At 44.1% G+C, this 23,077-nt stretch overlaps 1 protein-coding gene across 4 annotated transcripts in view; it reads left to right on the forward strand.

The window, feature by feature from the left end:
* The window catches only part of Ttc23 (tetratricopeptide repeat domain 23), a 90,588-nt gene that overhangs the window by 39,492 nt on the left and 28,019 nt on the right, over positions 1 to 23,077 (forward strand). For all 4 annotated transcript variants that reach the window (XM_023709993.1, XM_023709997.1, XM_004623450.3 and 1 more), the window contains exons 6-7: positions 2,257 to 2,434; positions 21,257 to 21,362. In XM_023709993.1, coding sequence (XP_023565761.1) covers positions 2,257 to 2,434; positions 21,257 to 21,362 — 284 coding nt within the window. The remainder of the gene's footprint in view (positions 1 to 2,256; positions 2,435 to 21,256; positions 21,363 to 23,077) is intronic.

Below are 23,077 nucleotides of genomic sequence, written 5' to 3' on the forward strand. Positions count from 1 at the left end.
AGCACCACATGCCAGCCAGCCCCGCCCCCGGGTGGGCTGAGCTGGCCACACACACACACACACACACACACACACACACACACACACAATAAATAAATGTAAAAAAAAAAAGATATATCAAAAAAAAAGAAAGAAAGGAAAAGGAAAAAGATGAAGTTTATCTCTTTACTCAAACATCAATTGCATTTTCTAAGGATTCTAGTCTAAATTAGGTGGGAAAACATTCTAGTTGTTTTGCAAGCATGTCACTTTGGATTCTACAGCAATGGGCGGTACTTTTCTGTGAAGATTCTAGCAGTAAATATTAGGCTTTCCAGGCCGTGTGGTCTGTGGAACAGCTGCTCCACCGCGAGGCCACTCTAGTAGTTCAGAAGCAGCCGGAGGTGATAAATAAAAGCGCTGTTTGCGTGTTAGGAAAACTACTTTCCAAAACAGCCCGTAGAGTTGTCCTCCACTCCATGGTCTGCTGACCCTTGTTTTGTATTCTTTTGGCTTTATCTGCCCAGAATGTAATTATTTTAACGAGGTGATTTCTTACAAATCAACATTGCAGAGCCTCCCTCTAGCACCAACGTTCCTACAAAAGTTGAGTCTGGAATATGCAAAGACATTGATAACTGGTTACCCTGTAAGCTCATTAAGGGTCAGAAGGGAGCCTGATTTTATTTGGTCACCTGTTAATCTCTCTCCAAGATTAGATTTGCAGCCAGCTATAACCTAACTCAGTCCAGGCACATAACAGCCCCTGACTTCTTCCTGTGCTTAAGCCTCTTCACAGTTACAGAAATGCTCAAGGTCAGAAACTGCTCAGTCAGTATTTTATTTCATTGTGGCCATTGGGACTATAGATCTGAAAAGTATTTTTACTTTTTCCAATCCCTTTGAGTGAAAAATATCTAATGCAAATTAAAGCAGCGCTGAGAGCCCATCTCACCCCGAAGGAATGGCAGTGATCAAGAAATCCACCAATAGCAAATGCTGGAAGGGATGTGGGAACAATGAGCTCTCCCCTGCTGTGGGTGGGGGTGTAGACTGGTACAACCACTGTAGAAATCAGTATGGAAAGTCCTCAAGAAATGAAAGCTAAGGGCTGGGAGATAGCTCAGTAGAGTAAGTGCCTGCCTGGCAAGCGCAAGGTCCTGAGTTCAAGCCCCAGTACTGCGAAGTAAAATAAAATAAAATAATAAAATCATTCACAGTCCGACTTGGAGTTAAGTAGTGCTAAGGTTTGCATTACTATCTCTTTGACATCTCTGCACAAATGTAGGTTGACTACAATTGTCATGTGTAGGAGATGATGACTAAACATTTTTATTTTTGGCAGAACCAGGATTGAACTTAGGATGACAAAACATTTTTATAAGCTACTTTTTGCCAAAGAATATATACTGGATATACTTAGAAGTTGGCAAATAAGGATGAGCACTAATTCTAATGGCTATGACATTCTCAGTTGTACATGTACTTACTGTAGCCCACGTGGACAGTTTCCTGATGGAGAACTTTAAGTGCTTTGTGCTTTTCCATGATTATCGAGAATGCTAAGGTAAAAGTTCTTGCGTGTTTCTTGTTACCTTGCCAGAGCGCCTCTTCGTGATAAATTCCTAGAAGTGACACTAGCAGAATTGTATGCATAATTTTGATAGGAAGAGTTTATGCCTAAATTATATTCCCCCAATGGTTAAGGAGCGTATTTTACATCCTTATGCATCCTGGAAATTTTCTGTAATCTCAGCATCCTTTGTGGTTATTTTGTATTTTTTAAACCAGTGCCTATGTAGCCCTTTTGTGTCAGAGATTGTTAAGTGCTTTTATAAATACTTACTAATTTGGTCTTCATAATCCCTTGAGGCCAGATGTGGTGGTACACCCCTATAATCCCAGAACTTGGAACCTGAGGCAAGAGGATTGCCATGAGTTCAAGGCCAACCTGGACTGCATAGCGAGACCCTGTCTCAAAACAAAACAAAAAACAAAAACAATCCCAAGAAAGCACACTACTGTCACCTAAGTTACAGATGAAGAAACTGTTGCATGACTTGGAGGCCATGCACTGCATGATGGGGAAGCAGGACATGGTCCAGCCTGGTGACTGTGACTACTAGGTCCTGCAGCCTCTTGGAGGCAAAGCTTAGCTGGCCAGGAAACTAGCTGGACACCAGGGCCAGACTGTCTGATCCTGACTGCCAGCCACCTACATTTTCAGTATTTTTATTTTAATTATAAAATGATCTCTTTGATTTTTTTTTTCTTTAGGGTATATCATGGTCAAAGGAGAGCACAGGAAGCTCTGCCGCACTACCAGGAGGCATTGAAGTACGTGGAGGTCAGCAAAGGGGAAGAGAGTCTGGAGTATGTGTCTGTCCTGAGGGAACTGGCGGGGGCAGAGCAGGCCCTGGGATTCCAGGATGCAGCCATCAGCCATCTCTTACAGGTAAGGGGCAACTCTGTCACCAAAGCTTTGCCAGGCCCGATGCTTTTCGTAAACACAAGGCACGCAGCAGCTCAGGCGGCACCTAGCTTTGTCACTGGGACCCTGACCTAGAGCTGGTGCACAGTAAAGATTTTCATGTTAGATACCCTGGGTGGATATTGACGCCGAGACTGGCGGCACATTCTCCAAAGCGCCAGAGGCTCCTTACAGGTAGGCTTTCTCACGTTAAGTGCGTTATTTGCCACGTGAAGTGTCTTGATCCTTTAGTATTTATATATGTAGAACTATGTTACCAAACTGACCTTCCTCTTTTAAACAACACTCTAAGATCTTGGCCTGAAGCCACTGCGGAGTTGCATCTGTTAGCACCTATTCTCTTTTTATCACCATAAAATTCTTTATGAGCTGAATTTCTTCTCCAGGAGATTGCAGGAGCTTTTTGCTTTTCAGGTCTTCAACTGATTAGATGAGTTCCACTGTTTTGAATGAGGGTTATCTCCTTTACTCAAGTTCCACTGATCATAAATATTATTCACATCCACAAAAGAGAGTCACAGTAGCATCTAGACTGATGTTTGATCAAGAAACAAAGCATTATAACCTAACCGGGTTGAGATAGAATGTGAACCATCATAGGGCACTTGATGTCTTTATTTCTTTTCTTTTTAATGTAGTTGGTACAGAGTCTCACCCTGCAGCTCAGACTTGTAGTGATCCCCCATGATTTCAGTCTCCCCAGCGCTGGGATTACAGGCTTGCACCAGCATGCCCAGTCTCAGTTGCTGGCTCAGCACGTTCAAGGGATGGGGCCAGCGTAGCATGTGGTGCAGGGAATCAAGCCCCAATCCCAGCACTTGCCTAAGCAGGCGCTTAATCTGCTGAGCTGTCTCACTGGCTCTATGTCTTTGTTTCATATCATCAGCTAATGCACTTCTCTTCAGATAATTTAAAATATAGGCTAATCTATTCCTGTTATTTCAAATGAGAAATATAACAACATGGTAATGAAGATAAATTATTGCTTTGTCTTTTAAAATTTCTCTGGCCACTTACATTCCCAATCACAGTGCTGGACAGCCCCTTCTCTCTCCTTATCTGGATCATACCTTAATCATTATTTCCACTCTATAACATATCGTTTCTAGTTTATAGGTAAGAAAGACTGGAATTATAAAGGCCAAGAGCTAAACCCAGGAAGAACTAGCCTAGGAGTAACCAGGGGTAGCCTAGGTTCAAAACCCCATTATCTTATTGTAAGATTCTTCTGAATGCTGTGTAGAGAGTAGGTTGGGGAGCTTGTGCCAGGTTGGAAGTGGAAGGATCAACTGGAGTCTCTGACAGAGCAGAGGCAGAGACGATGGTGGCTGACAGTGGAATGAAGATTCTGAAGATGCAGGTCAGTGGGGGACTTGGAGAGGATCCGGAGGGCAGACTGGTAGGGTGTGGAGACGGATTGTGTATGGATGGGGGAAGAAAGGACAAATCGATGATAACTCAGGTTTCTGGTCTAGACAGCCTTGTGGATATTTATGGCATCTTCAGTGGAGGAATAGGGATCACTGGGTGATGGAGAAGTGGTGAGCTCTGTCCACAGCGGTGAGTCTAAGCTATTCCTGGCATACAGGGAGTGACAACAGGGCAGTGAGCACCTGGAGTGGAGCTGAGGAAGGTGCACACTTGGAGACCGTGATGCCCTGGGACAGGATGACTGTCCAGGTGGCGGGAAGGAGGACACTGCAGATTGGTGATAGAATTTTAGGAACTTCAGTGTTCAGGACTGGGTGAAGGCAAAGGCAAAGGGGAAGACAGAGCAAAGAGGGAAGAATGTAGTAGGAGGAAAAATAAAAGTGAAAGCGATGCCCTCCATGTCACTCCTTTTAATTCCTTTTTACTATTATGGATACATGGATTTTTCATTGGGATAGATAACTTAATATTGGTGAAGTGATTGGTGCCTGATACATGGTGCTCCATATTTTTGAGACTTTCTTGCTTTCCAGCTTTTCTTTTTCTTTCTTTGATCATTGGGGCAGTGATGACAGAAATGTTATGAAGAATGGAATGTGAGGAAGCAAAACTAATAGACGTAGACAGCCATTTCAGAAAGTGCTTAGAGGTCAAGACGTGCTCAGCCTAGAATGATCTCAAAAAGACTTAAAAATGGACCATAGAATGACACTATGCCTGGGCTACAGAAGGGGTGGCACAGGCAGGGAGACTGACACCATCCACTAGCAGTCTTGGAGGATGCTCAGGGGCCTGCAGAGTGGATGACAGGATGGAGAAAGAAGCAGGGAAGTAAGGCAGAGATGACCGCAGCAGTCCAGGTAGGGGATGCTAGTGGCCTGGATCCAGGGAGTTCAGTGAGAGTGGAGAGGTGTGGATGGATCAGAGAGACAACATGGGGAGCAGAAATGATGTGACAGGGTCAGAGGTAGAGACAGAAGGAGAAGAAGGCTTGAGGTTTATACCAGGGCTCTGGCTTGCATGCTTGTAAGTGGCTGATGTGCCATTTACCCAGCACGGGGACACTGGCATGTTTGCAATAATGCTAAACATTCTTACCTAAAACTTTTACTTGAGGACTAGACAATGAAGAGACAGCAAGGAGAAGAGCTAGGAAACATGATAGAGGCAGGCCATACTGTTATATGTACAAGATGGGTAAGGCAATGATCCTGAGAGCCTTCAGATTTTCGAATTTAACAGTTAATTAGAAGGATTCTCACCCTGACTAACTATATATACTGACACCTGTGAACTAAGCAACTGCACTGCAGATGGCAATTTGTAATAGTAGGTTCATGCTTGGAGTGCCTGTCATTCTGGTCTTCTGAATATGGGCTGCTTGTCATGACATGCCAGTTGCTGCTGTGCTGTCTCTCGGATAGATGATTGTTTAAAAAGGAAGGGGTTGGTGAATGAAGGCAGGAGACAGGAAAAGGAGTGTTTTGGGACTGTCCTGCAACAATGTTGTATATGGTTAGATTTCTGGACTTATGTGTAAACATATATAATTCTTTATTCCTATTTTTTAAATATGTTTTAGTTTTTAAAATTTTTTGTCATATTCTATAGGGACTTAAAGTTTAACATTTCAATACTTTGTGAAAATACCTGTTCCATGTTATGCCTAAGATGTTTGATATTCAGACAGATAGTGTGGTTAAGCACAACAGTCTAGGTTACATGGCAATAGCAATTAGCTTCTCTTCTGGTGGGTTAAAAACCTAAGTTTGCAGACCAAAAAGTAGAGAAAAAGGAGGGCTGCAAGGAAAGCCAACGTTTTGGCCCTAGCCTTCCAAGGCCAATTAAAACTCAAGACATGTGAGAGCTTGTACTAAATTTTCTGGTCAAGATTATGGGGCTAAAGAGGAAAGTGATTGATGATGTAGAGTGTGCCTAAGGAGAGTCACATAGAGAGAAAACATTCTCTCAGGCTTTCACAGAGAGCAAATTGGCCAAGCAATGGCCGTGACTCATCCACATGGCTGACACAAAGGATCTACAATCTGAGGAACGGGGTCTCAGGATAAGTCCTGAGGGGATTTGACTGACCTTAACAGATCCAAAAGCTACAATTCTTGTTACATAGGTCTTGCTTTATCTTGGTCTTAACTATCCAGCAGAAAAGTATAAAAATGAAGTACAAGAAATAAAGCCACGTTGTTATGTTGAGCCGTAGGGGACTCAGGTCAACAACTTCTGACACTGCCAGTCAAGCAGAAGACCCAATACTGTTATGGACTACTGGACTATTTTGGAATATTTTGCTGAGTTCACATACCTATGATATTTAAATGATAGAACTAAACAAAAAAGGATATAGATGAATGTCCATTTTGTATCTATGTATTCAAAATGGTTAGGATAGATATATAGCCACATTCTCTTAATTCAAGGAATAGAGGGATTTGTTCTCATAGTGTTTGTAAATAGAACATAATTTCTTCATCTTGTACAACAAACAACCACTAGGAAGGGAGTATGCAATGTGTTAATTATTGGAACTGTCCTACCAATTTTATTTGAAACTGTCTCATTGCTATTTATTTCTCAATAAAATTATGGAAACAAACCCCAAACTTTTGCTGGGTAGATAGCTATGACTATTTTACAACTCTTAATCCATACTGACCTTCTGCCAAAGAGTTTTGATTACCCTGTCATTGGAGTGGTATTTTGTTACAGGTGATGAACCTACAGTGACAGGTTGTTGTCATCCAACTCCATAGTTTACATCAGGGTTTATTCTGATGTGCATTTTATGAATGTTGACAAATGTATAATGACATGCACCTGCCATTATAGTATCTACCTGCAGAGTCTTGACGCTTCCTTTTTTTCCTTCCAATTTCTAAACCTCCCAGAAAGACACTAAGTGTTAGTTTGCTCAGGGGCATCCCTGAGAGAATTTGCTAGAATAAAAGGTGGCGTGGAAGACTAACATCAACAGAATGTATTCAAATATTGTATTTGAGCTGGATTCAGAGGCACATTCCCCAAGCCATGTAAGACCCTGGCCTATCCCCAGAATTCATAAGCCTACCTGGAAAGAGGTGCTTAGAGCTGAATACTATCAAGACATAATAAGTTAAAATTAAGTAATTACATTGATTTTTATGGTGCAGTAGATATGCTAATGTGGATTTTGAAGAGAGAGAGAGAGAGAGAGAGAGAGAGAGAGAGAGAGAGAGAGAGAGAGAGAAATGAGTCTGTGAGTCTGTGAGACATCAGTGTCACCCCAACCACAGTTTAGGAAACACTGAATTAGGCAAAGAAATATAAAGGTCTGAAATCGGGAATCAGCAAGAAGATTCACCTATAAACATGATCTTGCTGAATGGCAGGTGCTTTCTCCCTGAGGATTCCTTACCTCTGCATGAATGGGAAACCAGTGACAATCCCCCTTGCTCAGGAGGCCCAGAGTCACCATTTTAAGTATTTTGCTTTTGTCTTTATAGGACACATTAAAATTATTTATATTTTAATCTTGTGATAGTATGCTGCATAGATCATGTCCTTTACTTTCTGAATACTTAGTGTATATTTCATAAGAAGATCATTCGCTTATGTAACCAAAATAGAGTTATGAGATTTAGGAAATTTAGCATTGGTACAAGTCCTATGCCATTTTATGGACTGTCCCAATTCTGTCCTTTATGACAATGTTTTTCCATTACAAGACCTAATCCAGAATGAGGTGCTGCCCTGAGTTGTGGTGAGTCTGGTCTTCTTCAGTTTATCACCCAATCTTTGTCCTTCTGTACACTGAATATTTTGAAGAGTACAGGCCAGGGGTTTTGTAGACTGTCCCTCAGTTGGAGCCTGCCTGGCTTTTTCTCATGCCTAGATCTGGGTGTTGTGTACACAGGAAAGAATAACACAGAAGGCTTTGGTATCTTCTGGGGGGTGGCCATGGCCGATCAGCCATTCATGGGATACAGTTTCTTCACTATATACAGTAGTAACTATTTCCTGCTGTTCTATAAAATATGCATTTTATACAGTGACATTTTAAAACCATATACTATTGTACTTACCATCAAAATTTTCCCCCAGCTGTAGCATCTGTTGATTACTCTTTCTTGAAACAGACTTACCTACGATAAGGGTACAATGATGATTTTTCATTCTGTCATTGCATCTGTATTTGTCAGTTGGCATCTGCTGCTAAAAACAGCCTCTGCTTAACTGCACCCAGTTACCAATTTGGTTATGTGTTTGCTTACTTTGAGCTTCATATTTGGCACTCACTTTGTAGCAGTTCATGGAAATCATCCTCATTTATTTGTACAGATGAACATTATATTTCATATGTGTGTCTTAGATTTTTTTTTCAAACAACTTCCTACATTTGAGGATTTAGACAGGTCAGTATCTACAGAATGATTCTTATGTTGTAGAGTTATACCTTCTGAGAACATGGCTAGACACTACTACTAAGACTAAGGGAGTATGCTTGGTAGTTTTGGTTCCTTACAGAACTCGTGGATATTTCTGTCTCTTGCTAATTGTATTACAGAGTCAAAGTTCCTTTCCACTGGGCTCGTTCCCAGCGCGTTTCCACCAGCAGTGTGTGAAAATGCTGCTTGCGCACAAACTGTTCCAACACAGTGTATTGTCAGGCTTTTGAGATAGTTCCGATCTGATGGGTGAAAACCGACGTCTCGGTATCATTCTAATTTGCACTTCTATTTTTAAAAATGGGTTGAATATCTCTTCATTTATTTAAGTCACTATAATATTTTTTGTGAATTATCCACCTTATGAATTATTCATATCATTTGCTAACTTTTAAGTGAGATTTTTTTAAATCAACTTTTTCTTGACTGTTAAAAAGTTCTTTATATCTTAACACGTTTATCTTAACCCTTTGTCTATTACATGTAGCAAATATTTTTACCCCAGTTGTCTTGTTTTTAATTTTATTTATAGTGTCTTGTTTGTTCTTATAAAGAACAAACAATAATATAATTTATACAGTATTTATGAATGTTTGCAGCCATTACAGATACCTAATTCCAGAACATTTTCAGGAAGCCCTGTTCCCATAGCAGTCATTCACCATCTCCTCTTCATCTTTGCTTCCCCTGGCGAACTCCCAGATTACTGTCTTTCTCTGTAGATTAGGCTGCTCTACACATTGTGTATCATTAGCATCGTGCAGCCTACTGCCTTTTGGATGCACTTACTGGTCATGATGTGGCATAATGACTCACTGGGCCTTAGTACTCCGTTCCTTTAGTGGCCGAGGAGTATTTCATTATAGAAGTGTGCGGTACTCGCTTATCTACTCATCACTGATGAGTATCTGCATTGTTTCCAGCTTAGGGCTAGTACAGTAGAGAGAGTGCTGCTATGAATAGTTGTATGCATATCTTTTTTTTTTTTTCAGTACCAGGAATTGAACTCAGGACCCTGCCAGGCAACCACTTATTCTGCTGAGCTCTCTCCCTGGCCCTTTACATATCTTTTTATGGATACACTTACTCATTTCTCTTAGATATCAGACTAGGAATGGGTTGCTGAGTTGTATGATACTTGTACAGTAGATTCTTTCCAGGCATAAGGACTCCAACCTCTTTATATTCCTCACGAACACATGCTACTGTCTGTGCTTTTTATTTTAGCCATGCTAGTGAGTGTGAAGGGGTGTGTCATTGTGGCTTTTAATTTCAGTTTCTGTAATGACTAATGAAGTTGTGCTTCTTTCTTGTGCTTATCAGTCATTTGTCTTTTTTGCGTAAATGTGTGTTGTGTTGTGTCATATTGTGTTTTGTACCAGGGATCAAACTCGGGACTTTGCGCTTACCAGGCAGGCACTGGTAAGCCACTAAGCTATCTCTTTTTTTGGTTAAATGTGGATTCAAATCTTTTGCCCATTTTTAAGAAGATTGTGTTTTTATTGATCACATGTAGATTACTCATATATTCTGAATGCTAGATGATTATCAAATTCATGATTTATAGATGTTTTTCTTCCATTCAGTGTATTATCTTTTTACTTCCTAATAGTGTTTTTTGAAGCAAAAAAAAATTCAGATTAAGTCCAACTTACATCTATTTTTTTCACTTTTAGTTTGTGCTTTTCCTTCATGTCTAAGAAATCTTTACCCAGTCAAAGCTCACATACGTGTCTCCTAAGAGTTTCCTAATTTTTAGCTCTTACACTTAAGGTCTTTGTTCTGTTTTGAGGTGTTTGTTTATTTGGTTGGTTTTTGGTGACAGAGACTGGACCCAGGGCCTTTCCATTGAGCTACATCCCTAAACATTTTCTATTGCATATTAAGTCACTAAGTTTGCCAGACTGGGCTTGAATTTGTGACTTTCCTGGCTCAGCCTCCTAGAGTGCTAGGAAGACAGATGTTTTTGTTTTTGTTTTTGTTTTTTTGGTGGAGCCAGGGATTGAATTCAAGCCCTTGCGCTTGCCAGGGAAGCAGTTATCCACTGAGCCATCTCCCCGGCCCATTGGGAAGACAGATGTACTCCACCTTGATTATGAGTTAATCTTTGTGTGTGGTACCATAGGGGTTCACCTTCCTTTTTTGTGTATGGTTATCCAGTTGTTCCATGATCATGTATTTTCTTCAGATGTTATAAAATTCAAATGATAATAAATGCAAGAGTTTATTTCTAGACTCAATCCTATTTCCCTGGCCTGTGGTCTGTCTTGCCTGTGTCCCAGTGTACCAGTTCTTGCCATTCGGTTGTGTTTCAAGGTCAATATCTGTGAGTCCTATCACTTTATTCTTTTTTTTTTTTCAAGATTGTTCTGCCTATTCAGAATCCCTTGAATTTTCATGTGAATTTTCGGATTAGCTTGCCAATTTCTGTGAAAGCAAAAGCAACTGAGGGGGCCAGGGAGGTAGCTCAGTAGAATAAGCTCTTGTCTGGCAATTACAAAGGTCTGAGTTCAATTCCTGGTTCCACCAAAAAAAAAAGCAACTGAGATTGTACACTTAAATTTGGGAGTATTAATATTGTAACAATATTAACTTTTTCAATCTATAAATGAGATATTATCTCTATTTAGGTCTTTTTTCCCTTTCAAACATGTTTTGTAGTTTTTTAGAGCTTAAGTTTTACATTTATTTGGTAAATTCATTCATTAAGTATTTGTTCTTTTTGATGCTATTAAAAATGAAAGTGTCTTCCAAACTTCCTTTTCTGACTGTTCATTCCTACTGTCTAGAAAATGTTCATCTTATATTCTATAACCTTGCTCACATTGTTTATTACTGCTTTTTTGCCAAGTGGTTTTCTTAATCTGCATTTGGATTTTGAGTCTAAATTAAAAATATTTCCTTGTAGTCCACTTATCAGGTTCATTTTTATAATTCTTGCAAAGATTGACGAGTGACACTTTTTTGAGGTTAATAAAGATTAGCAGGTGTTTTAAATGAATCATGTTATTAAGAAGAGAGCTGTGATAAAAATAACATTGGATTTGAAGTCCTAAAATCTACATTGGGGGGCTGGAGAGATAGCTCAGCAATCTAAATGCCTGCCTGGCAAGCACAAGGACCAAGGTTTGATCCCTGGTACAGCATATCATGCTGGCCCTGTGTTGAGTGGGCCACTGAAACTGGGTATGGTGGCACACACCAGTAATCCCAGAGCTGGGGAGGCTGAGACAGGAGGAACACTCCAAGTCTGAGCTGTGTTGCGAGACCTTGTACCAAATAAATAAATAAATCTTAAAAATAAAAAAAAAAGAAAATCTGAGTTGGGTTGACGCTCTGTTTACAGCTTTTGATCATAGGCAAGTCATTTAGTCTCTGTACAAAAGAAGAAACTACTGAAGACTTTCCTGTTTATGGGACTGCCCACAGTTGCAGAATGGACAGTAGAAAGTGCTTGGTGGACAAGTAGGCCTGCTGCCAACATAAGCTGCTTTTGTTTATTAGCAGCAATTATAGAACATTTAGCGATGCTCCCTTTTCTGTAGGACATTTACCCAAGGTGCAGAAAGGTACAGGATAGCCGCAGCTCTTCGAGGAAGTCATACCTAAAAGCCCCGTATTAAGCACACACAAAGGGGTTTTGTTATCTTCCCTGCTGTTTTTCTGCTCTTCATTCCTTTGCAGTGAGAGAAACATGGGGAGAGAAAGCCCTTTTATGTCCTACAGAGTGTGGAAAGTTCCACAGCACTTTAGGAGTGAGTGATTCAAATGGAGAAAACGAGTCAAGGCCTTCATAGCGTCCCAGGAAGGCGCCCCTGCCACCCATGAAGGCGCCACCTTCTGCCCACTCTAGTGGGCTCTGTGAGAAAACGGCGTGTCTGATTGTTGTTTCAGAGACTCCTCCTCAGTGACAGATTTTAGCAATAAAAACCTTATTTCTTCAGCTGAAGGAAGAAAAATCACAGAATTCCATTGATGAGAGGGAGAGCATGCCCAAGGGGGTGTGTTTCCGAGGGGTCTGAGGTAACACTGGCTGATTTTGGGTTGCTCTTAATACATCTCTTGATGCTTGGATTGCTTTTTTTCCCCCATCTTTCAGAACAGCTCTGCTTCTCTGTGGTTTCCAAATGTAGGGGACACTGATTTGCAAAGTTGAATTTATCAGTTGCTGTGTAAAAGACTGGGGGTCAGAAACTCTGAAGGTCACGTGAAGTTCCAGTTCTGGGCACATGGGTAGACCCGGTCTGGCTGAGGCAATGCCTGCCTGACACTCCTGGCAGGTACAGAGTCCCCAGCCTGGGACAGAGCCCCTGGTCGGCTGCTGGTACTGACTGCAATGTGCAATTCATTTACTATACGTAATCAGACTGATGCTATTTTTAGTGTAAAGTGTCCAAAAAACCCTAGTCTTTTGTTTAAAATTAGAAAAGATTATAGAATACAACTATTATTTGAGTCATCACAAAAAATTGCCAAGGCTGACATAAATCTAGGTGCCATAAAGGAGGAAGGTACTGTTTCTGAGTAACAACTGTGTTTTATAAAAGTGATACATGCTCTTTAGTTTTTATTTATCTTTATTTATTTATTTATTTATTTATTTATTTTGGCAGGAACCAGGGATTGAACTCAGGCCCTTGGGCTTGCCAGGCACACACTTATTCAACTGAGCTATCTCCCCGGGACCCCTAAATTGGGATTCTTTTTTGTTTTTTCTATTTGGCTGAACCGGGGATTGAACTCAGGCCCTTATACCTGCCAGGGAAGTGCTTATTCCACTGAGCCATCTCCCTGGCCCCCTGTATTTTATTTTGAAGAGTAAAAGCAAAAACAAATAGTGGAAACAAAGACAGAAACAGGGCAGCACACAACAATACATATGTTACAGATTTTCAAAACAAGAATAGCTGGGCCAACGAGATAGCTCAGTGGACTAAGTGCCTGCTTAGGCTAAGCGTAGGGAATAGTGTTCAGTCCCCGCACCAGCTCCACACCCAGGCCTGCTGAGCCAGCCACTGAGTCCTGGGTTTGAGCCCTAGCTGTGTAGTGAGACCCTGTGCCAAATATATTTAAAAAAAGAAAGAAAGAAAGAGCTAATTAGCAATGGTTTTTATATTATCTATTTTTATCCTCAAATCTGTTGCTCAGATTAACAGATATAGTTATGCAAGATTGGACAAATAATTGAATATTAATGCTTGCTTTCCAGAAACCTTAATTTTTTCCTTGTCTTTTTAAAAATACATTTTGTGCAGGGTCTCACTTTGTAGCTCAGATTTGTAGTGATCCTCCTATTTTCAAGCCTCGCAGCACTGGGATTACAGGCGTTCACCACCATGCCAGGTCTCGGTTGCTGGCGTGGCATGCCCCAAGGGGTATGGCATGTAGTGCTGGGGATTGAACCCTGGTCCCTGTACTTTCTTTTTCTTTTTTAAAATTTATTTTAAAGAGAGTATAATGATAATTGATAAGACATTAGAGATGATACGCATTTAGAAGACCAAGATGACAGGTATTCAACCATGGTTTTTATGTTACACATTGCTGTCCTTGTTGTAGTTGCTTAGATCTCAGATATCAGCATACAGAGTTAGTTAAGGTGAAAATTCTATAGAATTAACTGCTATTTTCAAAAAACTGACGTGAATTATTAGTACAATCATCTCAACCATCCTGTATGTATACTTGCATGTTTTTCCACCTTCTTTTTTTCCCTGTCTTTTATTTCTCTCATCTTCATTGCTCTTTAGCTTTCAAAACATTAAGCCATGCAGAAAAATACAAAGAGATGAGCCACAAGGTCCCCAGTCCACCTTGTCTAGAAATTGCCAGTTATTGGCATTGATTAAACATTGTATGTGTAATTGGGGATAGATTAAGACACACAGTAAAGAAGAGAGAAAAAGCAGGAAGAAAAAAAGGGAAGAGAAAGATAGGAAGGGAGGCAGGAGGGAATTAAGGAAGGGGACAGTGAAAAGAAGGAAAAGTGAATGCGATAGCAAGAAAATTAAAGTGTTACGGTTTGTGTCTAGTGGTCCTCCCAAAGCCTCATGTTCTCATGAGGCAGCTTCTAGAGTTTTTGATTAATTCATGATCCAATGCTGGGATTATGGGTGTCAGTGCTACTATGTCTCCCCTGGGACAGATAATCTGCATACAAATAGAAGGAGAGAAGACAGGCTTGCTAGCTACAGCAGTCAGTCACTGCGCTTTCCTGCAGGCAGTCGCTGCTCTTCCCTTTGCTCTTTCTTGTTTTCGGCCACCATGAACAGCTGCCCTCTCGCATGTGCTGCTCTGCCTTGGCGCCAGCTGAGTGTGGACTGAAATCTCCACTAACTGAGCGCAACAAATCTTTCCTTCCTCAGGTTGGGTATCATGCGTTTCGCCCCAGCAGTGACCGAAAAGTAACTGAGACAGAAAGGTGCTATAAAATTTTAGGCTGTCTCAGTAAAAAAGTAAACATTAGGAGAGTTCTTATAAAAATCTCTTTGAAGGAGATGATGCAATAGAAATTTAGACGAAAGACAGAAACAGGCAGTTTATAGAGAAGGAGCCTGTCGCCATACAAAAATACCCCTCAGGGTCAGTCATTACTAAAGAAATGCAGTTTACATGTCTGTGCCTGGAGGACAGGTCGATCATGGGAGTGGGGGGGGGTAGGTTGTGACCCTCCCGTGATGTGTCTTTGTACACACGTCACTGTTTCAGAAACTGTTCCTAGTGAGGAGCTCTAAAGGATCAGGCCAGGAATGGGAGGAGGAGAAGGTAGGACACATAAAACAGAAGGCAGTATTCTTTATTTCAGTTGTTTATTTTTTCTTATTAAGATTTTAAAGGATTTTTAGCTTTCTAAAAATGATGTGCATTTAAAAATCTAGTTCAGTTTTAAGAAAACTCAGACTTGCAGTGAAGAGAAGGAAAGATAAGCCTCTGGCACATCTATTTTGGTGCTACACTTTCTACAGAGCAGGCCTTCTTCCTGGCCCATTGGAGGGGCTAAAATTGACATCTGGAGAACTGCCTGATGCTGAGGACTTGCTGTGACTATTAAAAGAATCAGGCTTCGTCCAGGCCCCTCGGGCTCCAGTGCTCTCTGCCCCCAGGGACTTTGCTTTTGGTCTGATGTGCCCCGACCTCCCCCTGGGATTCCCAGCTCCGGTTCTCCAGCTGCTTAGGGCCCAAGAAGAGGCTTCCCTGCTGGGCAGAGGGAAGCTCGTGGCTACCTTGGGCTGCGGCCCTGTGTTGCGTAAGAGCAGCACTCAAAGCTGAAGGGGGAATGGCCGGCCTGGGCAGGCTGAGTGGGGAGGTTAGCAAGCACACCCCAGGAGCTCCTGCCTCCCAGTGGCCAGCGGACTTCTGCTGACCAACGGCACAAGTCTGCAGCAGAGCAGAGGAGCAGATGCTTGTTGGGGGACCCCTGATGTCTCCTCTGTCCTCCGGCTTTTCTGCTCTGTTTGATGTTCCCCCCACGTCTCTCAGAAGCTACCTGGGGATCCACTTACTGGAACCTCATTCTCCCCCTAGACATCCGCTGCCTTTCTAGGCAGAGCTCACCATTTAACAGCCTGTTTCTCTGCTCCTTAGAGAGTTCTTCATTACATTGATAAGAAAATGATCTTTCCGTAGTTACCAAGTGTTGGACTACGAGAGCATGCAGTTTGAACTTCCAGGCTTCTCTGTGGCTCTTGGTTCTCCCGCTCAGCTGCCCCTGACCTTGAGGCTTCATGTCCACACCTGTAAGTGGACGTCCATCACTCTCAGAGGTCATTTTGAGATCAGATAAGCAGTTATCTGTAATCTGCATAGCAAGAAGTGTTTCTCTTCTTTGCCTGTTCTTCCCCAGCGCCAGCTTTCAGCTTCACACAGAGATCCTGGCTCCTCTACTAAACTGAGACTTCTGCTTCTTCACAATAAGTGTTTTTATCTCCAGGGTGAATGTACTTAGTTTTAAGTCCACAAACGCACCTTGGGCGACTTGGGTACTTATTCTCCACTCCGGTGCAGGAGAGGTTTCCCACTTGAGGCTGCAATCTCTTAACTATGGTGATCCCATAGTCATTTCAAGGGTGTGTATTGTGGGGCAGGGGGTCTCTCCCTCCAATCCCATCTTGTCCTCAAGAGGCGGATCCCACACTCCCACCCTCCACCCCAGGGTCTCAAGCTGTGTTCCTGTGGGGGCTCTGCCTGTATAAATAGTGTTCTTTCATCCTTTTCGCTAGTTATCAAGCTTTCTCCTCAAGACATATTGCACGTTTGACAACTCCAAGGAGACAGGCCCAGCGAGATAAGAGCCTGCCAGCTCTCACTCTGGCCATGACCACTGACAGCTGATTGGCACTGAGGAATCATCGGTTTCCCTCAGAAATGCACCCGAGGCACCGGGATGGAACAGCTGCTCTGTGTCTTGGCAGGGCTTGAGGTTTTATAAACGAGGTTTTTCAATTAATGACCTTGTTCAGTGTAGAATATTAACCGTTTTTGTTTATTTATTTTATTTTTTATGCATTCCAATGTGGCTGGCAGCCCAAAAGATTTGGAGACATTAAACATTCTTCCTTAACTTGAAGATGACAGTTGATAAGTATATAACCATACGATAGTGAAAATAACAAAGGGGGTGAGGGGAAACCCAGGCCCTGGGGAGTGACTGTGGCCAAGGTGGAGGGAGGAGTCCCCAGTGGGGTCCCTTACTTGGGCTCCTGTGAAAAGCCAGGAGAGGCAAACAGGCCTCTGTCATTCTGTTCACTGCGATCCTGGTCCTTAAATGCTCTCAGATGTGTGTCGCAGGGGTCGGGTTGCATTCTCTTAGCAAGTAAAGCATTGTTCCAAAACTAAGCAGTGCTCGAGTTTGGCAAGATGGTGCAGTAATCCCCAGCTTCATCCAGGCCCTTTGCACTCACTCCTAGAGGTCTCAGTGTGGTGCTGTGGCTTCCAGTCTGTCACCTCCTGTTCCTTGGAGCTTGTTTGGGGGCAGCCAGCAGGAGCAGCAGGTGAGCTCCAGCCCCTCTCCTGCTGCAGTGGGAAAAGCTCCACTCTTACTTGCTGTACACATTAGAGAACCAGGGGAGATTTTGTTTGGAATAAAGGAGATCCTTTTGCTTCAGAAGAGAAACTTGACCATCATTAGTGCCGTGGTGTCTGCATCCACCTGTAATTGTTCTTTGCTGTACAGGTTTGTTTTCTTTTTAATATACACGTTAACATATAAAGAAAAAATTTAGTTGCTGTATGAATAACCTACAGTACGTGTGGCCGGCCCCACTGACAGTTGCTTGGGCGGTTCCACTCTCAGTCTCAGCTGAAGGGAAGGCACGCTCACCTGATGGACAGTGCCTCTGAGCTGGCAGGAAGTGGGGGAGTGCAGCGGGAGCATGACATCTGAGGCCCTGGGGGCGCGCAGTGGGGGACTAGAAGCTGCAGGGGAGTAACAGAGCCATGGGGACAACAGGATCAAGGGCGTCTGTGAGCCGAGGACCCCAGGTAGGAGGGAGTTATCAGGCTAAGGCCCTGAGTATGGCCAAGACCCCAAGGAGCTGTGCGTGGAGGGGGCCATGAGTCCGTCGCAAGCGAGAGGCCAAGGAGGATGCTGTTCGTTTGCTCCTATAGTTGTCCTCTGCGTGCTTCTCGACCTCCCTCTGATTCCCAAGGACTGACCGTGAAATACCAGGTCAGTATCCTTGTCCTCCCTGAGAGCCACCCAGCCTGGACTATGGAGGGAAGAGAGAAAGGAGTCCATTCCCTTAGCGGCTCCACGTGAACTCACTGCTGCTGGACTGCCTCCCCTACCAGCAGCCACCCTCTCCTATAATTCATGTCTATTTTCTCTCCTTTTTTTTTTCTTTCTTTCTTTCTTTTTTTTTTTTTTTTTTTTTTTTTGGTGTTACATGGTTGAATTCAGAGCCTTTGCCCTGAGCTACATCCCCAGGTTTGTTTTTTTTTTTTTTAGTTTGAGACAGTCTTGCTGAGCCACTAAATGGCCCAGGCTGGGATCAAACATTCTGTCTTCCTGCGCCTCACTCAGCCCTCCAGAGTGCTGGGTTACAGGTATGCACCGCACACCTGGGCCAGGGCTCCTTGCGTAAAGCCCCTTGTCCTGGGGCCCTGCACTCGCGGCACTGGGCTTCTTCTATACAAGCAGTCATTTTATTGACATTTTTCATCCTCTAGCCTGTACAGATGTGCCATCTTCTCTTTGCCTGGCACACACAGGTCAGTGTCACAGGTGCTAAAATCACTGGCAGTGGTGACAGGAGGCGGGCCCTGGCAAACAGGAACACACAGCTAGGAGCAGGGGCTGTGTGTCCACCCAAAATGGAACTCGGCCACACTTTCATAGTTTGTCCATAATCTCCTTTCAAACTGAAATCCCCGATTGGTGTATGAGTGCGTGTGTGTGTGTGTGTGTGTGTGTGTGTGTGTGTGAACTCCTAGTGTTGACACAATATCTGGCATTTAAAAAGCATTTGAAAATTAAAATACATTGGATCGAAAGGGGATGAGTTGAATTAAACTGAATCGAATAGAATTTTCCTGAATAAATGGGATACTAATTTGGCACATCCTAAGCATCCTGGGTGTCTTTCCTCCTCTTCCTCGTCCTCGTCCTCCTCTTCCCTCCCCCTCCTCCAACATATGGTTGTTAAAAAGCTTTGTGAACAACAAATAATAAATCAGATCAGGGCTTGAGTTCCTGGAATGAATAATGAATAGTAAATGTTTGCTTATACAGTATTTGCATCTCACACCAAAACTGTGGAGGTCATGAAAGCTCTGTGATTAGATGTAGAACCCTCAGCTCTCAGAAGCCAGCTCCTCCTCGAGATTCTGAGCTTTTCTTCCACCCCTGCTGCAAAAGGATCACTTTCTGTCTCCAAGGCAAAAAGCAACTTGTGATACTTCCAGAACATGTAATTATTCACTTGAAAATAATTTTGATAGACACATATTCATTACATTTCCTTGAATTAGAATACTGAGTAGAAGTGAAACAGAAAATGTTCTTTGATGTGAGTTTTAATCAATTAAAACAGCATGCACTGAGCCTTTGCAGCCGGCTCGGGGAACCCTCCCTGCCAGCAGGCGGGGACTGTTCTCCTCAGGGCGTGGGTTGCAGAGATAAATCACCCAGGGGAGCCACAGGCAAACAGGACCCCGTTTGCATTTGAGGGAGGAAGGACAGTTCTGCTCCTCTTTCTTTCCTCCAAACACAGAACCTGTGATAGTTTGACTCTGTCGCTTGGCTGCTGTAGTTTGTACAAACATGAAATTGCATTTCTAGGCACCTCTTGAGAAAACATAGGACCTTTCATGTCGCAGCAAGATCAGTGACCAACTTGGGACCGCCGGGTCACTTTGTGTTCTTCCTGTCCAGTGATGAAAAGAGCCATTTTAAAGCAAAGGATATTTGTTAGCATTTATGAATAAGAATCCAGACTGTTCTAGCTCAGCAGTAAAGGTGATTGCAGAGATCTCGATTTGGAGGGGCCCCTACCTTAGAAAGCCTAAGCTAGTAGCTGAGATTTTGCCACCTGACAAATAGCACCACTGTCTAGAGTCCCAGAGTGCTGCCACCTCGATTACAGTTTCAGAAATGCATTCGGTTGGCCATCAGAAGAGTGGGTGCTGCCCAGCAGACTGTGTTTGGCAGACTTGGTGCAGACTGACTGGGATGACTTTATCTCCTCTGCCAGCTTCATGGATCGGTCACAGATCCGGAGGCGGAGTCAGGGTGCTTCTGGAAACGTGCTGGCATCCATGAGTGACGCCTTCTGTCATGAGCCAGGGAGCAGGGGGCCGGGGCAGCACTGAAGACAGGACACAGAAATGAGACTTTAGAGTATCAAAGCCAGAGCACTGCCTGTCCCTTATTGGCTGGGAGAAGTCTTGGCCTTCACTTTGCCGCTCAGCTTTCCGCTGCTGTGTCAAATGCCTGAGATGAATCAAATTAAAAAGAGAAAAGATGGTTTTGGCTGAAGATGTGGGTGGTTTCGTTGAGTTGGTGGTGAGCTGGGCCTGCTGTTCTCGCGAGACAACACCCTGTGACATCAGGATGGATGCAAATATAGCTCAAGTATTTTTCAAGCTCTAAATATTGACAGGCAGATGGAGAGTAACTCTATTTGGAGAGACGTAGTTCATATTTTATTTGAAATTATTATTTTATGTTCCCGTGATCATAATTTTTTCTTAAAATACGGGCTCTATTTCCAAGAAGCTCACGTGTTTGCCACACTACTGCCCAGCTCCCATTGGCCACTATTCAAGGGTGCAAGCCAGTGGCGCTGGCAGACCAGTCACTGAGATCGGTACTGCTGCGGGTGGCCCCTGTCGACCCCTGTAGCTGTTCCCACTCTGCTGAGCAGCAGGCCAGGAGCTGGGCTCACCCACTTCCGCTGTTCACCATTGATGCTTTTTACTTCCCAACCATCGTTTTGCTGACTAAAATGACCATACTGGCTGGACAGAAAGCTCCGCAGACTAAAGCACCTACTTAGGCAGAGTGCAGCAGCCAGGTTCAGGTTCCGTCCCCTGCGGCATGCCATGCTGGCCCCGCCCGGTGCTGAGATGGAGATTGAGACTGGGCGTGGTGGTGGCGGCGTGTCTGTAGTCCCAGTGCTTGGGAGGCTGAAAATTTAGATCTTGTACTAAATACATAAATAAAATGACCACACACTTTTAAATGATTTCCTTGGTGACAGGCCCCAGCCACAGCACAGAGCCAGGTGGATTCACAAATTCCGTCCGGCACTTAGTGCTTTTAGAACCCAGCGCTTCCAAGAGACTGCACCCCCACATCAGTCATCTCTTTCAGCGAGAGGGGAAGTTCCCTGGCCGCCCTCTTATCCCCAGTAGGACAGTTAATTCCCTGCTGCTGCCGAGCATGTAGACAACTCACTTCTTCTTTCTGTGGCGACAGGCTCACGCCATCATCCTGGGGAGAAGCCCACCTGCAGAGGAGGCCGCCGACTCCGCACTCCTTGTCGCCCATGCTGCCATCGCTTCCGGGAGCCCCGAGCACCACGGTGAGCCCCGCTCCGGCCCCTCACTCGTGGGCCTTGGGGTGGGTGAAGAAGTGGGTGGACCTGTGCCCTGGCCTGCAGTGGGCCTGTCCTGAGCTCTGGGATCTCACTGCGCTGCCCTCTGCCTTCCAGAAGCCCCGTGGCCTCCTCTCCCTGTTTCCACCTGAGCGCAGCTGCTCTCTATCCAACTAAACACCGCTCTGAGAGCCTGCCCTCGGCTCCCAGGGAGTCTGTGCCTACAAAGGTGACCGTGTTTAAAGCTGTTGCTGCTCCTGCAGCAGCAGCTCTGACCTGCAGACTCTCTCAGGGCTGACCTTTCAATCAGGACAAACTTACACTGCTTCGTGCTACCAAGAGGAAGTTGTCACTTAACAGGCACGAGGCTCTCCTTGTTCCTGCCTATTAGGTAGAATCTCAAGCTTTGGAACTTCTTTACTGGGCCACAGAGGCCCAGAGTATGTGCTTTGTCTCTGTTGACTAGGGATTTTGTTATCATTTAAATCAGATTATTCAGAAATGGACTGTAACTCACAAAGACCTAGGGGCATATTCCAGGATAACAGATAAAAATAATTATGTACTGAGTAAAATAAGGTCCAGGGTGCCAGAAAGCATAAGATCAGTGTGTGGCTGGATGGGGCTGATGCGCACAGCACGAGCTGTGTGAGGAGGCTGAACCTGGCCAAGCTGAGTGGAGGTCTGTTTGGGCAGCCTGACTGGAGCAGCTCCAGGGGCCAAGCAGGCAGCTCCGGCCCCCGGAGCTGCTGCTGAAGGGGTCCCACACTGGCCCGGCCATGCGTCCCATCTGCTTACAGGTGCCTCCTCCTATCTCTTTGCTCTGTGGGGCTGGAGAGAGAAGCAGGCAGGTCATTTATCTGGTCCTCCTTCCAAGTAACATTCCACAGATAACAATCAAATCCACTTTCAGAACCATCAAGGAATCAGCCCGATGATAGCTTCTTGGTGCCCCAGATGCCTTTAACAGGGAAATAGCCACGCCGCAGCATTCTTAATAAAACACCTAAAATGCAAACACACGCAGATGGAAACCTCTGCAAGAACAGGGTTTCCTGTTCTACAGCGATCAGGCGAGAGATGGCACGAGGCAGGTGGTTATTAGACATCAGGAGCAGTAGTGAGTGGGTAGAAAAGGCAGCTAACAGCAGGCCCTATAGGAGAGGCTGTCTGCAGAGGCAAGCCCATGGCAAACTGGATAAGCCCACCTCGGGCTGCCTGCCCAGCCCCCTGCTCTGTGTCGGAGGACAGGCTCGTTATACTAGCAGATCTGGTTTCCTCAAGAAAAGGCAGGAATCTGAATTTCCATGGGAAACTGCCCATTGCTAATTGGTGATAACTACAACTTAGAGTTCTGAGTGAGTCACAATAAATATGCAGACCGTGTCCATAACTTCTGCCTTAGCAGCAGTACCCGTGAAGGGTTCCTGGGTGTGTTCATGTTCAGGGAGAGGCAGTGGATTAAAACAGCTGGTGGGCTGTAGGAATATTAAGATGATGGGATGTGGGAGAGGAAAGGATCTCTTCCTGGGAGAATCTAAACACACAGAGGAGCATGGCCGGAAGACCATCTTTTTGTGAAGAGTGCCTCCTCGCCTGGTGCCCAGTGCAGCCACTCATTGACTACAGGAATTGAGTGGGGACCAATAGATGTGGTGCCCTAAGACCCATGTACCTGACTTCATAAGTGTGACATCAGGCCG

The sequence above is a fragment of the Octodon degus genome, unplaced genomic scaffold (assembly GCF_000260255.1).
Source record: "Octodon degus isolate 3935 unplaced genomic scaffold, OctDeg1.0 scaffold00002, whole genome shotgun sequence".
Classification (NCBI taxonomy): domain Eukaryota; kingdom Metazoa; phylum Chordata; class Mammalia; order Rodentia; family Octodontidae; genus Octodon; species Octodon degus.